The 14,904-nt window shown below is 39.7% G+C and overlaps 1 protein-coding gene across 1 annotated transcript in view; it reads right to left on the bottom strand.

Moving 5' to 3' along the window:
• SH2D4B (SH2 domain containing 4B) overlaps positions 1-14,904 on the bottom strand; it is a 55,494-nt gene that overhangs the window by 36,762 nt on the left and 3,828 nt on the right. The window contains exons 2-3 of the mRNA XM_066324170.1: positions 5,646-5,805; positions 4,430-4,577 (exon numbers count right to left, since the gene is read on the bottom strand). Coding sequence (XP_066180267.1) covers positions 4,430-4,577; positions 5,646-5,805 — 308 coding nt within the window. The remainder of the gene's footprint in view (positions 1-4,429; positions 4,578-5,645; positions 5,806-14,904) is intronic.

Genomic DNA, 14,904 nt, shown 5'->3' with positions numbered 1-14,904 from the left:
CTGAGTAACCACAGAAATATGTCCAACTCCTCCCCAGCCGCCTTCTGAGAAAATTCTCTCCCTTGCATCAGAAAAGCAAGTGTTTGCAGAAGCATTATTTTCTTCTCTACTTCCAGTGTCTCAAGATGAACACAGGCTTTGCATCACTTCACTGTGCATGTATTTGCACAGAGACAAATGTATGAAATTCACTCATGCTTTATGCAGAAGCTGTGAGATTTCTGCCATGGATGTGTCCCAGGACATGCTATTCACATATCTCATACAAGGAGGTGCCAGCTTACTCTGTTTCACAAAGACCCTGAGTTCCATGAGTTGGAAAACAAAGCTAAGGACTGTTCCTGGGTGGGAGAGATCTAACATTTACTGCACATGCTGGAACAGGCTCTGCTCAAGTAATTTGCCGTAGATCCAGTGACCATCTACTTCAAGTTTGTCTCTGGATCTTAGAGATTCTTCACAGCTTGAATTCCTAATATGTAAGCTATTCATGGCTCAGATTTTCCCATTTACCCAAGGAAAGCATCTGAGCTCTGCTAGTTTTTACCAGCAATCCAGACTGAAGACAGTGGCTTCAGAAGCACAATCATTACTGATGTCACTGAGGAAGAGATTTTTCTTTCAAATTAATCTTAGTTATAAGTAGGATAGAGAAAACCTGAAGACCCAGCCCCCAACCAAAACTAACAGCTGCCTCATTGTTCAAGAGACAACAGCACAGGAAAAAAAGAATTACTGAACTGTGGTCACCCAAAAGGAAACAAAATGGAGTATTATTGAATTGTAATTGCCATTGAAATAACCCAACTGAGGCACTTCCAGAACGAATTGGGTGCCGAACCCCAGCAAGAAGCTGTTGTCATATTCCTAGATTCTAAATAGGCTGTCTTTGGGAAAGAGTTCAATGTTTTCTTGGCACAGCAAAGCACAGAGCTGAACTTACAGCTTATTTGCACTTGGAGATAACAGTCCCACTCAAGTGCCTGACGTTTACTTGGAGACGAGTTTTTTTCAGATCTAGACAGAATGCTCACTGCTCTATCATAAGAAGCCCACAGTACTCCAAATGGCAATGGTGACAGTTCACTGTATTCCTAAACTCTACATCTGGCAGCAATTTTCTGAAGAATCAGGTCCACAGCACTTGAGGGCACAGTAAAGCATTCAGACATGTGTTGAAAGCTCATCCAAGCTCAATAGAAAGTGTATTCTTTCTATTGAGCATAAGGTTAATTAGATATTTCCTGAACAGAAGCACTAATTGTTCTGTTCTCTGAAGGTTGATTCTCAACCCATCTTCTTTGATGAGACACATTTCATCTCCCAGGGAATTTTTAAGAAGCAATTTAGCTCTGCTGTCAACTGTGCTTATATTATTAAATTTGGCAGGTATCTGATGTTGTCATAAGGACAGTACTTTACTATTAATATTCTCTTGCATTATGTAGACCACATGAAGACTGAACTGAGAGAAGATCTCTTTTATTTCTAAATGTAGCTGAAGGGTACCCACCCCTGGCTGGATGACACTCACATCTTTAATTTGCCTTAGCTCTGCACATTGTTCAGAATCTTAATGACAGGTACTGATAACCATAGAAAATTATGCCCGTGATCTCATAACCTTTGTGAATTAGCAAAAAGATTAATGATAGTAATTAGCTCTCTTATTTGTCCTTTGGAATAGGTGCCTAAAAGAATAGCTGTTCTTAAACTGCAAAAACAGAGTAGTCAATGTTTATATTCTAGCATCATAAATTAAAGACAATTCTGCTTAAGAAACACCAAGGAAAGCAATACTTTTCAAATAGTGCTGGAAAAGGAAATAGGGATCATCACTCACTTTGATAAGTAAGATATCATTTATCTAGTGCAGACAGCCCTAACATCCCATGATAGGTCAAGAGGACTAAAAGCATCTTAAAAAGGAGTGTTTGTGACGCATATGGTTAGAAATTAAACATGCCAGCAGAAAGGAGACAGTTTGAATTTCCCAAGACAAACTGCTTCAAGAGGATGAAACATTAGCAGAGACTGAACTTCCCATACCTCAGTCTGGAGACCTCTTTAAACATGCTCTGGTCATCATCACAGAAGGATGATTACCAGTGCATTCAATATTTTAAAGCTGTGGAAGTGAGCTTTCCTACATCTGCAAGCAAACCTGCAGCAAATCCCACTCTTCTTCATTCTAGAAATTACTTTTGTCGTACATCAGTAGATTCATTAATTCATCTTTTTTCCCTGCACCTTAGTTGTATTCCCTTCTTGTAGCTGGACACGGATGCCAGAAACACAATTTTCTTTTCCTGTCTAGATACCATGCACAAGGTACAAGATTTGATCTTTCAAGAGCAAGTAACAGACAAGCTGCTTTTCTGAGTAGCAAAGGAGTGGTGTCAAAGCAGCAGGAATCAATCCTGCATTTGGATCTCTGCTGGTGGAACCCTGTCAGTCCAAGTCTCTCCTGACAGACCTCAAATTATATACCTGACTGAAGAGCCAATGCTGAAAGTGGAATTAGACTCTGTTGTTGGATTAATACAGGAAATTCTGGGAGAACACTTGATAAAAAGGGTGTTTTAAAAAACAATCACTGCATTATATCATGTTTCCAAACTAATTTTTAAAAGCCTAAGAGTTCCTTTCTGCTGGGCCTCATTTTGAAAACTTTGGTCCATTTATTTAAATTTTTGCAAATTCTGTCTTCAAATGCTTGATTTAAGAGAAACCATTGGGAAAGAAAGGGTTTCTACTTCCTTAATAGAATAAATATGTTGGCAGCTTTAGGAAGAGAGATAAAGAAATACTGGCCAAAATTAAGTATTTGGAAGTCAAAGTAGAAACCGAACCATAATCTCATCCCACTTCCAGCAGTGTTCCTTTTTCCTACCAGGCACACAGCTGGACAGAGAACACCTCCATAACTCCTGAGAAACAGTGGAAACATAGACCACTGTGACATTCCCTTTCCATCAGTTTGGAAATGAGCAGAATTTGGTGCTATTCCTTTTAATTGTATCAACAACTGAACAGCTAGTTTTCCTTAATAGAAAGCTATGAATACTGGCCACTGAAAGTCTCCGAAGTTGCTCACTCTGCTCTTTGAAAAGTCTCTTTGAAACAGAACAGTAACAGTGAACTTGTGGACATTTTCCCATCAAGTGTCCTGTAAACCAGCCACAGAGATATAAGTGAACACCCTATCAGCCTTTGTTCAAGAGGGCTTTACTTTCCGGAGAGCAGAGGAAAGAGTGTTTAATTAGTTGCTCTGCTCATTATTCATACATTAATAAAGCACTTGAAAGGTATACTTTCATTACTCATGGACATCAGATTTCAAAGGCCCCATTCTCTCCTGTGAATTCAAATTAATTGTGCAAAGGTAAATCAGCAGCTCTGTGCAGCCTCCTCGGCAGGAACCGCCCCTCCTTTGTGCTCCACAACCTCAGATCCCAGGCCCGCAGTCTGCAGAGTGACAAGAAATTGGCTGTTTGCAATCAAACCACAGAAAATTTACAGCGAGTTTTCAGCACTCCTCCCGTCATAAAGAGACAATGGGAAAAGTCTGTCCCCCCTTTCCACACCTTAAATCACTGCACCAGGAAAGGAAGACGAGACAGAGCCAGCTGTCAGCAGGGGAGGGGAGTGTGGATGGAAGTTACGGGATCCTCGGAGTCAGATTTTCTACAGGATTTCTCCATGGAAACTCAGGACTGTCATGACTTCTCTGCACGCTGAACCCATTGCATTTTACTTTCTCGTTTTTAAACAACATTTTTTTTCTTTATCAAGTAATATGAAAGGGGTGAACAGAGGCGTTTCCTGTTTAGTTTTGAAATTGCTATTTTCAACTAGAAAATGTGACAAAAAATGTTATTTCCAACCAACATTAAGATACTGTAACTGAGCTCATAGAAAGTTCATCATGAAGTCAATGAAAATCAGGCAAATTAACTTCTCCCAGCAAAGCCAACTGGACTTTTCCCATATGTTGAGTAGGGGAAGGATCCACCCCTTATTATTTTGAAGGAAGTAGTGACTCAATTTTGAAGTTCATTATATGAAAAAACTCATCCAAAATACACAGAATACATTCAAGCAAACTAACTTCAAATGAGATCTTTCCCAATTGTACATTATTTTCCCCAGGATGATTCACCCAGCACAGCTGACTGAACAATTCTGTTAATGTGTGAGCTGAATAACCAGTTTGATTGTTCTGGCACTTCTGAATGAGACCTGTAATTTTTTCTCATCGCTCACCCAGCTGTTCTGCTGAACACCATGTAGCTATCGGTATATTCCAGAACGAAAAATTACAACTCTGGATTTTAAAGCTTATTAATAAGCATGCACTGAAGGTGACAAGAACTCTGAATCTATATGAAAACACTATTATAAAAAACCTAAATTGCTCTATGCAAACCTTCAGTTCTTCCTGAATTTTTTCTTCCTCCAGTTTGGCTGCTTTCCGATCCTCCATTTCTATTTTCCATTTTTCTGCCACTATCCTGGCTTTTTCTTGAGCCATAGCATCACGGAATTTCTTTGTTATTTCAGCTTCCTTTTGTCTCCTTCAGAAAAGGATGCGAAAATAAAAATTTAATGGACTAATTTTCTTTATTTGAGGATCAATACTTACTCGCTGGTTACAATAAATAGTTAGCATAAGACTTCATGGAAAGATGCAAGCAAAGAACTAAAAAGTATTTAACAAGAGACCTACCATAAATTATATTTGAAGAAATCATCCAGAAAGCAAATAATTTACAATTTTTTATAAATTACTAATTAAAATAGCACTTCTAAGTTAGACAAGTATTTCTCGGATTTCTTTAAGTCATACCTTATATTTTTCTAGTAATCTAGCAAAGCATAGTAGGGAATTTATTGTCTTTCAAATACTAGTACAAACATCTCCCAAATTCTTATGCTAGATTGTTTATTAGTACTGACAAAGTTAAAATAATTCAGAGCACAGGTTGAAGGATTCAATCCCTACTTAAATACGCGAGCACTCAAAGCAAGATTAATCTTATATGAAAACACAGAATAGCCTGATATTTCAACAGTCACTTTTCAGTGCTGCACTACAAAGGGAAGGGTGTGAGGCAGGTGGCCTAATTCCTAACAATATCAAGCATCAAACCACTTTTGAATCTCCCCCAAACCTGGAAAGGCCCTGCTAGACTCCACATGGCACTTTGTATAATGAGTTTTTGAACTGCAGGAATAAGAATTAATACAAGCAAAATGCAAATAAAACCAATTTCAAAAAGGATTTTATGTAGCAAACCCTCATTGTGGGCTCAGAACTGTGATATATATAAAAAAAAATCTAATTTAATCATCTCAAAACCAGACTGCTTCATTTTTCTTTATTTACAGTCTGGTCAACAGTTTAGCTAAATTCCCAAGAGAGAAAAAAGTTGGCACTGCTTCTTTTGCAAATGAGGGTTTTTAGCTTTTAGTAAACAATAAAAACAAAGTGACATTTTTAACATGCTGAGAACCTGAGGAAACGAGTGAAAGCAAACAACCACAAAACATACTTACCAGTTTTACCCACCATTACCTGCCACCCTTCTACAAGGTCACGTCTCCCATTGTGCCAAGTGGACCCTGAACTCTTAGATCCTCACCATAGTTCTTCTGCCTCCTTCTGTGCCTGCTGCCTGGCCCGCTCTGCTATGAGCTCCTCCGAGATCTGCTCGTAGGGTTTGTCCCCTGGGGCCTCTCCCATCACCCAGACCCAGACCTCGCCGTCCTGGCCCCGCAGCCACCGCACGCGTTTGCCGTTACCTGCAACAGCCCAGAGCAGACCAAAACACCTAAACACTGCCTCCAGCCCCACATAAACAGACTCCAAAACATGGGAAAGCTGCAATCTAGAAAACATTAAGCTTGCAATTTACAGTCTGGAAGGAAACGTTGCTCAGAGGTCTGATGAAATCTGCAGATTTGACCAAATCTGGTCAAACGATGGGGCAAAAAAATAAAAAGGTTTTTATCCTGCAGATTACCCAATCGCTATCCCACAAAATCAAAAATTATTAATTCAGGCATATATTCCCCAGAATTCCAGTATTATGATCCCTTTTTAATCGTTATATTTTCTTGCTTCACTCACCATGGGGTGAATAGATGAATGAAGAACGTGGAAAAAGAGATGGGACAAAAACAATAACATTGTGTCACAATGTGACATTATGTGACTATAAAAGCTTTTGTGCACAGAGAATGTTCAATGTTGAACAGGTAAGAGAGGCTTCATGGGAACACCTTCAAAGAGTCCAGGAATTCCCTGCTCCCACTGTGTGGAGCAGGAGTTTCAGGGAGTCTGCATACTCAGAGCACACCACTCAGTGCTGCAGAGCCTGTTCTGTTCACAAAGGCAATTGCAAGGGATTAAATTTCTGGTTCAGTTTTCATGACACAAACTACACAAAAAAATCTATGGTTACTGTGTTGACAGAGTGATTTTAAGAACACCAAAAAAAGGCCTGAGACCTCTTTACAAAACACACTGCATTTGGTGAACCATCAAGTAGAAGAACCAACTACAGGACTACAAAGGGCACTAGATTAGAACCTACCTGAATACATTTTAATAGTTATTTACACTACCTGACTTAGTGGGGTTTGGTCTTTTCCTTCTGCTTTTCTACATACAACTGTCAAATATTATAAGCATTTTAGAGGCTCATAATAAGGAATTTGTAGAAACACCTCTTACGCATCAATTTTAATGTTTTTTTTCCTGCAGATTTGTTGAAACTGTCCCCCACAAAAGGAGATTCTGCCACAAAGACAAGATGGATAGTGGATTTATTTAAAAGAATTCTGACTACAAGACCAGAAAGGGTCAGCAGTTTGCATCATTCCCTGTATATTACAGTCCCTTAGATTTCATCCTCTCACCCAAACACTGATATGAGAAAATTCTGCATCATAACCTATCTTCTAAAAGGAATCTTGTCTCATTTGAAAACAAAGAAATGGACAGAGCACCCTTTCCCTACGTTTTTCTCCAGTGTTTCCATAAGAGTTAAAAGAAACCTCTCCTATTTGAACAGGCAGCCTTTGCTTCCACTTTCCTTCCATCTCTCTGTAGTAGCATCAGCTGAGCTACTCTCACCTTCAGCTACCACTTGTTCTGTGCGAGGACATATCCATTTAACCGGATTAAGTTTCCCAATGCACAATCAATAAAGTGTTTCTGACATCCCAGGCTGAAGGCAGAAAACTGCAGGAGGCAGTGGAGTGGGGCTGTTGACAGCAGCAGTGTCAGTGCCAGCCCACACTCACAAGTGTTGACAATCCAGACTGAAGGCAGCGAAGGGATCGGATCTCGCCATGAAAGCTAATATTCTATGCCAAATTGGAAAATGTAATTTATACGAATCCCCAGCGTTGGCCTTAACGGTACTAACATCAAAGAGGGGTGGAAATTTAAGCTAATAGTGTTTTCCTTCAATAACTCTCAAAAGCATTTGCGCTTTCACAGTCTATCAGATTATGGCTCGGGTTATAAATGTGAATGTGTTTCATTGTGGTTCTTATTCTGTACATTTCTGTGTTCCTGTCAACACAACATTTGTGTTGTATTTTTTGGATACAGCATTAGAATACCATCTGCTGAGACCTGACTGGCCATCTCACTACTTGCCTACAAGGTTTTCACCTACTGCATTTCATGGTAAAGTATCTTGAGAAGTATGGAATTTCCCAGGACTACTGATTCCATATAACCAAAGGCAGTTTTTGTTCTAAAAGCACAACATTTCTTCTTTCTTGTGAGGAATTTGAATATCCTAGTTGCTCTCCTTTATTTAGTACTTTAAAAAAAACATTGCAAACACCACACCTTGTATTAATTAATCAGTAGCATACCCCAGTTCTGAGACAATTTCCTATTTCTGTTCATTTATGAGCTTATCAGAGGGAACCAAGGAAAAAAAACCAAAAACACCAAACTTTTCAGGTAAGCAGAAAAAATTTATCTTAGCTTTTCTCGAGGTTTTCTGTGCTAAAGGTTTATTAATGTGTTTCTCAGAGGCGCAACTTACCCATTGCAACCCAGCCCAACAAAACAAATAGCTGATTTGTAGACCTGTCTTGAGAAATTGTTCTCTTCTGTTAAAACAATGGATCTTTTTTATAAACTTCTAGCTAGTAGATGTATAAACTCCTTTGAAACCATCAGTATAATATGTTGTTGGTTCAGCACTACACACAGATCAGAACTCCACTCTATATGCATAAAATACATGTTCAAATAAAATTCAAGCTGAAAGATTTGTGTATTAAAAAATCTGGCAATTTTAACCTTCAGCGTTAAACAGATAGACCCCCCATATCTATAATTTTAAAACAATTCGCCTTGAGCACATATGCCTTAATTCAGATTTTTCTCTGGAAGAAAAGAAGGTCAACCACTGAATTTACTTCAGGAAATCACTCCCATGCAAACCTTCCCTTAAACCTCTGCTCCCATAAAGCTGCAGCTGGGCTTTACTGTACAATCTGATCATAAAACCCAATAGTTTCTTAGCATAAAATGACATCAAAATTACTCAAAAATGAGTGTGCAGGAAAAAAAAATATGAGCACCTCAGGGAGAAAATCTGGCAATGTGAAAAGATAATTTCTGCCATACAAAAAGCCTCTGCAGCCTGCAGAATCACATTCACAGTGAGAGGGTCAGCTCTTCTAGGCTAATGATATTTTAAACTGCAGAACCTATGGCAAGATCAAGAAAATCAAGAACATCCAGAAAACAGTTATCCCTAGCACTTGTAGGAAACGAGTGTTTTCTGCTTTGCAAGCAGAGAATTACCACTACTGAGGAGTGATTATAACAAAATAATTCCAGCTTTAAAGTGCCTCTCAAATATTACATTTTTTAAAAAAATTATAATTTTTAAATTATGAATCTTTCAAAATAAGATGTTTTGTTACTACACTTTATTTCCAAATGAAAGAGAAATACACAAAAAAAAAAAAAAAAAAAGAAGAAAAATTCAACTAACTGTAAAAGGAAGAGACAGGTCCTGACTAAACAAATTTGAAATATAGATGAGAAGGAGGCAAGAGAACCTCATGTTTCCTGCTCAGCAGTATGCTTCTGAGCCCAGTCACAAAGCCTAATGCAGAGTCAGGAAACAAAAATTAAATCTCTTGAGCCCCGGTCTTGTGCACTGACCACTAAAGTATTTTTTTATTCTTGGAGAGACTGTGGCAGGCTGCAAATAATAACCCTTAGGAAGCAGTGGATATCAAAGTTAGTCTGGACAAGAGAGTAGAAATGGAATTATTTTAGAAACAAGCACTGCTTTATCAGGAAAACTTACTGAATAATTTACCAGGTCTTCCCTATCCCCAGTCTTCGGATCACTGATATATCAGCTTTAATATTCCACCGTTTTTCACCCAAAACAACTTTGTAGCACCAGAAGAAGACAACATAAACTCTTGAAGTTCTTTTTACCTCATCCATTAATTAGTATCTCACATGGAGCTCCTCTAAACCTACATCCATGCTGCTTTGAGACCAGTAAAGTGGCTTCTGGCTCCTTATCCCAGACAAATGCCAGGTCAGAAAATGCAAAATGCAAAATCAGGTCACTCAAATTTGCAGCACAAAGGGATCACAATGAAAACTTTCTTGGAGACCCAAAGCCAGAACCAACAGCAACTCAAGTTTGTACATATAAACATGCACAATCAAAAATAAGACCAAATCATGTTTTCTATTTGCCTGTTGTTGGCACAGTCAAATCTATAATGTAAAGCAATGCCCTAGAGAGCAGTAGGAAACTTGAGCTCTCACCTACAAGAATTATCACGAGGCTCTGCCAGCAGCACTCCTGATCCCATACACAGAGTGCTGGAGTGTCACCAGGAGCTGAGCCTTGTGGCACCACAGGCTGCTCTCTGTGCTGCCCCAGGGCCAGCAGGGCATTGTCACCATGTCCCTGTCATGGCTGAGCACTGCCAGGGGACACTGACTCTGCTGCATATCTGCAGAAAAAAGGGAGAAGCACCACAGCTGATGGGGACAGGAGTGGAATCCCAACTGTGCACAGAGCTGAGGTTGCACTGCCTTCCAACCCCATCAGCTCAGACCCGCACGTTGTGTCTGAGGCTTGGAACAAGCAGAGACATGCCAAGGAGACCTGGCCTCACGCTGCCAACTGGAATACAGCAGCTGAGCCACTCACTGGGTTTAGGAGTTTTAGGGGTTCTTTTTCACATCTCCAAATAAAAGTGCTTTGGAAATAATGGTCATTAGAGCAAATAGAATACTGCTGGAGTCAGCTTCCTTTCTCCAAGCTTGGTCACCATTGCTTTAACAGGCAGAGAATCCTCAGCACCTCCATTTGTGATCCATGCTCAGTGTTTACATAGGAGCTATTCCAAGGAGCTAGAGGCCTGAGATTTGGTGTCAGGATTCCCAGCTGTGCCATCACCCAGTCTGCCTGCTTAGTCCAGCAGAGCAACAGAGCACCAAGCACCCTCCTGCCTTCCTATGGTAGGGAATACCACAAGCAGTACATTCAGAAAATTATGTGATCACTGATTTATCGTCTCAGAAGCATGGGACAGCATATGAATTCTGCTGAATGTTATTCTAAAGAATCTGTTATTTCCATGAACAGCCTTGTTTCTCTGGCCTTCCCATCATGATTCTCCTGCTTGGAAGCTACAGATCTCTACAACAACAACTGAATGTCCTTCCTCACCCGCTGGGAAGCTTTGTAGTCACACAAGTATCTTTTGACTCTCTACAGAAAACATCTCTATTCTTTTCTCTCTCTGGGCTAGAAAAAAAACTCCTGAAATTTATTCTGCATTTGAAATAGGCTGTATGTGCATTATAATCTGTTTAGCCTGATCTACTTTTGCCACGGAGAACTAAACCATAGCTCGTGGAGTTTGCTGTGTTTGTAGGGTTGTGGTTTTTTGTTCTTCTGCAATTCAAATATCTGGTATGCTCTGGTCTAAGCACAATGCCCTTTGCTTGAGACTTCTTGGATTTCCAAGCAAATTATTTTTATGGCTTCTTTAAAGTAGAAGCTTGAACTTTGTTAGTCTGCAGGGTAGATGAGGTTCCATTCAGAGTTTCATTAGCTAAAGGACGTGTGTTAGAAGCACATTGATTAGGATGAAAATGAGGATGTGAGCTTTAGGCTGCTCTCAATTCCTTGAGCTTAGCCAATATAAGTATTGAATTATCTTTTTTTTACAAACACACAAACAGAATTTCACTTTTTTCTAAGGAGAAAACCTAGGAAATTGCTGTGAATGTTTTGGAGAGACTATTCAAAGGACAGAGTGCACTTCTCAAAACATTAACTGCTGTAAATCCATTAAGATACACAGAGAATAACTAGATGGTAATGAGGAAAGTAATGAAAATAACATTATTCCACAATAAACTGAAGATCTACAGTTAATTTGTGCTCTGCCCCTGCTAATAGTCATGGGAGCATAGAATCCCTTTTTTCCCAAAATACGTTCAAAAAACCCTTCATTTCAATTCTTAAGAAGAATGGGGGAAAATTCTGCCCCTAACATTTCAATTTACACACCTTTGAATTTCAACACATGTTATGTGCCTTTCTATTTAGTGGAGGATTTGCAAAGGGGAAAAGAAATTCAGCTGATTACATTAATATATCCATAAGGGTTGCAGGATTTCAGCATTGCTGAAAAATCAGCCTTTTATGGCTCTCCAGCTGCTTCCTGATCATATAACAAACTCAATCTTCTGTTTATGGAATTACAGCCTGTTACCATGGAAATAATTATGCTGCAATAAACCCCTGCAGGATCAAATAAAGGAAGAGTGACTGAAGAGAGCAAATATTAAGGGAGGAAGAAGTTACTCAGATAAGACTCTGGTAATTAACAAATGTAGCAGGGATAACTGTACACAACACTCAAAGGTAAGTGGGTTTGCATTAGGACATGGGATGTATATACACAAGATACACACAGAGGTTTGCATGTGAGAAACCAAAAAGAAAAAAAAAAAAAGAAACACAGAAATAAAATACCATTTATGTGGCATCTATCCAGTATGTTGCAAATAATTTTGTGGCTCCCTGGCTACATGTGGCACACTGCTACATGTAACAATTTTGTACCTGGCCCAATTTCAACCATGTGATAACATTCAAAACTCTTTCTTAAAAGACTTTATTCTAACTCCTTATACAATCTAGAGGCAGCCTCTTGTCTGTCCATTTTAATGGCTGGCCTTTTCACTAAGCAGCATAAAAATATAGGTAAACATCAGAGGAAAAATGAAGGTTTTAAAATCTTTCTCATCAGTATCACTCATTTGAGATTTTTTTTCTTCATTAAAAAAACATCAAGAACATAGCACCATATTTTCTGATTCTTCATCCAAACTGAATCTTTCAAAGTGTAAAAAGCTATATATAGGGCTTGGTTTCCCACACAGACCTATCACAAAGCTTCCAGGTTTTCCCTTTGAGAATAAAATAAACCCAAGTCTGCATGGCTGCTTCAGGGTCTACAGGAAACTCAAAGCAGGAGGATAAGGGTTCTGGGTCACAGAATGAACAGGGAAATACGGATCATTCTGTGCACCAGGCTCTCCTGATTAATGCAGTGTGGCAGCTTTGCCCTGACTCCTTTTGTCAGGCACACAGGACACAGAAGCAGGGAGAACTGTACCTTTCAGTGAGGCTTTTTAGCACCAGAGCAAAGAAGTGGACTGAAAGGTTATTGAACTGCCATCAGTGTCTGGCTAAATCCACTGCTGACTTGAACACATTGAGTTTTCCTGTATCTACCAAATCCTGTTCTCAACACTTTGTCCTTGAATGCTTTAGTCATTTATGTTAAAAAATGGCAAAATCAGCAAGAAAATATTGAATTAGCTTGGGCAAATCCCATTCTCCCCTTGGCCGCAGCTCTGCCCTCTTTCCATATCAAGTATTCATGTCACTGCAGACAGTGACAACCTCATATCGTTACCAGGGCACAGTATGTGGGAGAAAGTCCAACCCTGCTGTGTCCAGACAGGCAGAGGAACACAGCAATGCCCTCCATGCCTGAGGCTCCACTACCCAGCAGCCTGTCTCAGAGAGATGCCAGATGCCTCAGGGAACAGGAGCACTGAGGATTGCACGTGTGCAGGTGAAGGCCCCAGGTAGGCAGCAATATTCTGCTGTCACTTTTCTGCAAAAGAGAGAAATCAGCTGCAGGACAAGATACAAAATCAAAAAGCACAGACTTATGCCTGATCACAGGAGGTGAGAGAAGTCCCTCTGGATTTGTTCCATCTGGTGCATACCTAGGTCATGCAGCAGTTGGAGGTCTCCTGTTAGTCCCAGGTTCAGAGAACTGAGTTTAGAAACTGCTGTCTAACCCTACCTCAGCACTCAGCCACTCAAGGCAGGGGGCCTGAGCAGCTCTGGCCCAAGGTACAGAGCACTAACAAAGCTGCAGCATCTCTCCAGCTTCTCTACACTGTGTGTGTGACATAAAAACTCACCCAATGATTTCAAATTAGGTGGCTCAGCCCCCTAACAAAAAATGTTTTTAATGTTCTTGTCATGTTCTCTCGTTACTTTTTCATCCACATCTGAATTGGAAACAAAGGACAGGACTCCACAAAATTCAAGACCACATAATGCCAGAAATTTCAGAAATGCTGAGATCTGATGCCTCTGGTTAGGCCCATATCCAGTGATACAGAGAAAGAGACACTGAACACTGACAGGAACTTGTCTCCATAGGAGATAAAATCTTAGATAAGTATTACCAGGGTCTGTAGAGGCCTGAGCATAAATAAGGAATAGATTTCCAAGTTCAAAGTCAGAAGAAATGTCACTGCATGTCCACCCACTGAAACACATGCCCACTCCCTGGCCTTCCTCTGACACTGATGTATTCTCCAACCATCCACTTGGGATAGTAGAAATACTGTTTCCAAATAGCATCATCTATTCTCTAATGATTTTCTAACACAAATGTCATTTAGATAGATAAATTATTTTCTAGCCATGCTGTGATCAGCCTACCCTATTTTCTCCCAGCTACTCTTGTTAAGGACAGGTAAATAAGAGAGTTTACAAATAGCTCCTGTCTAAGCACCAAGAGCTGCAGTTCACAATGAATAAATAGAAATAGCAGGAGAAATGCTATTGAAATAACAGCAGCAGACCAGCATTATGTCCCCTCCCACATGACTGTCCTTCAGCTACCTAATGCTCAATAGTTCTTGAGATCTCATTTTGGGAATGCTGACAACTCTGGATACTGCATCAGTGTCAAAACCCAAATTGGCAGAGTCCTCTGCTTCCTCCCAGCTCAGCTGTAGTGGCTAAAGGGCTCCTGCCTAATCACACAAATATGTTTCTTTGCAAATTGCAAAGCTGCCTGTCAGTCAATTCTCAGAAAATCCCAAAGGGATCTTGAATTTTTGAGGAGACTTCTCTCAGTGGTTTCAGCACAGTAAGAACAAGCAAACTGTTTTATTACAATGAAGATATGTTCCTGAAACATCTGCCCAGGACCAATTTGTAAGTGAACTGAAGATGGGCCTCTAAGAATTCAGCTCACCTGTGATGCTACTCCAGCACCAACCAGGAGTCATTATTTAACTAAATCTACAAAAGATTTCCTTTACCTTGAATAAGCTCACTAAATGCTGTCATTTTGGGAAGACCCACATGATCTCCAAATTCTGCTAATAATTTTAGGCAAGGTACAAATAGCAAAAAAAATTGGAGACAATTTAGTCAATGCCTTCTAAAGGAAATACTTCATTCTGAAGTGATGTTATACATTCCTTCCCTTTAGACATCAATCTGCGTTTTTTAAATGGCAAAGAAATTAAAACTGTTGAAAAATCTGAACACA

The sequence above is a fragment of the Sylvia atricapilla genome, chromosome 8, assembly GCF_009819655.1.
Source record: "Sylvia atricapilla isolate bSylAtr1 chromosome 8, bSylAtr1.pri, whole genome shotgun sequence".
NCBI lineage: Eukaryota > Metazoa > Chordata > Aves > Passeriformes > Sylviidae > Sylvia > Sylvia atricapilla.
The sequence above is the reverse complement of the archived record's forward strand: the minus strand, read 5'-3'. Positions and strand labels throughout refer to the sequence as shown.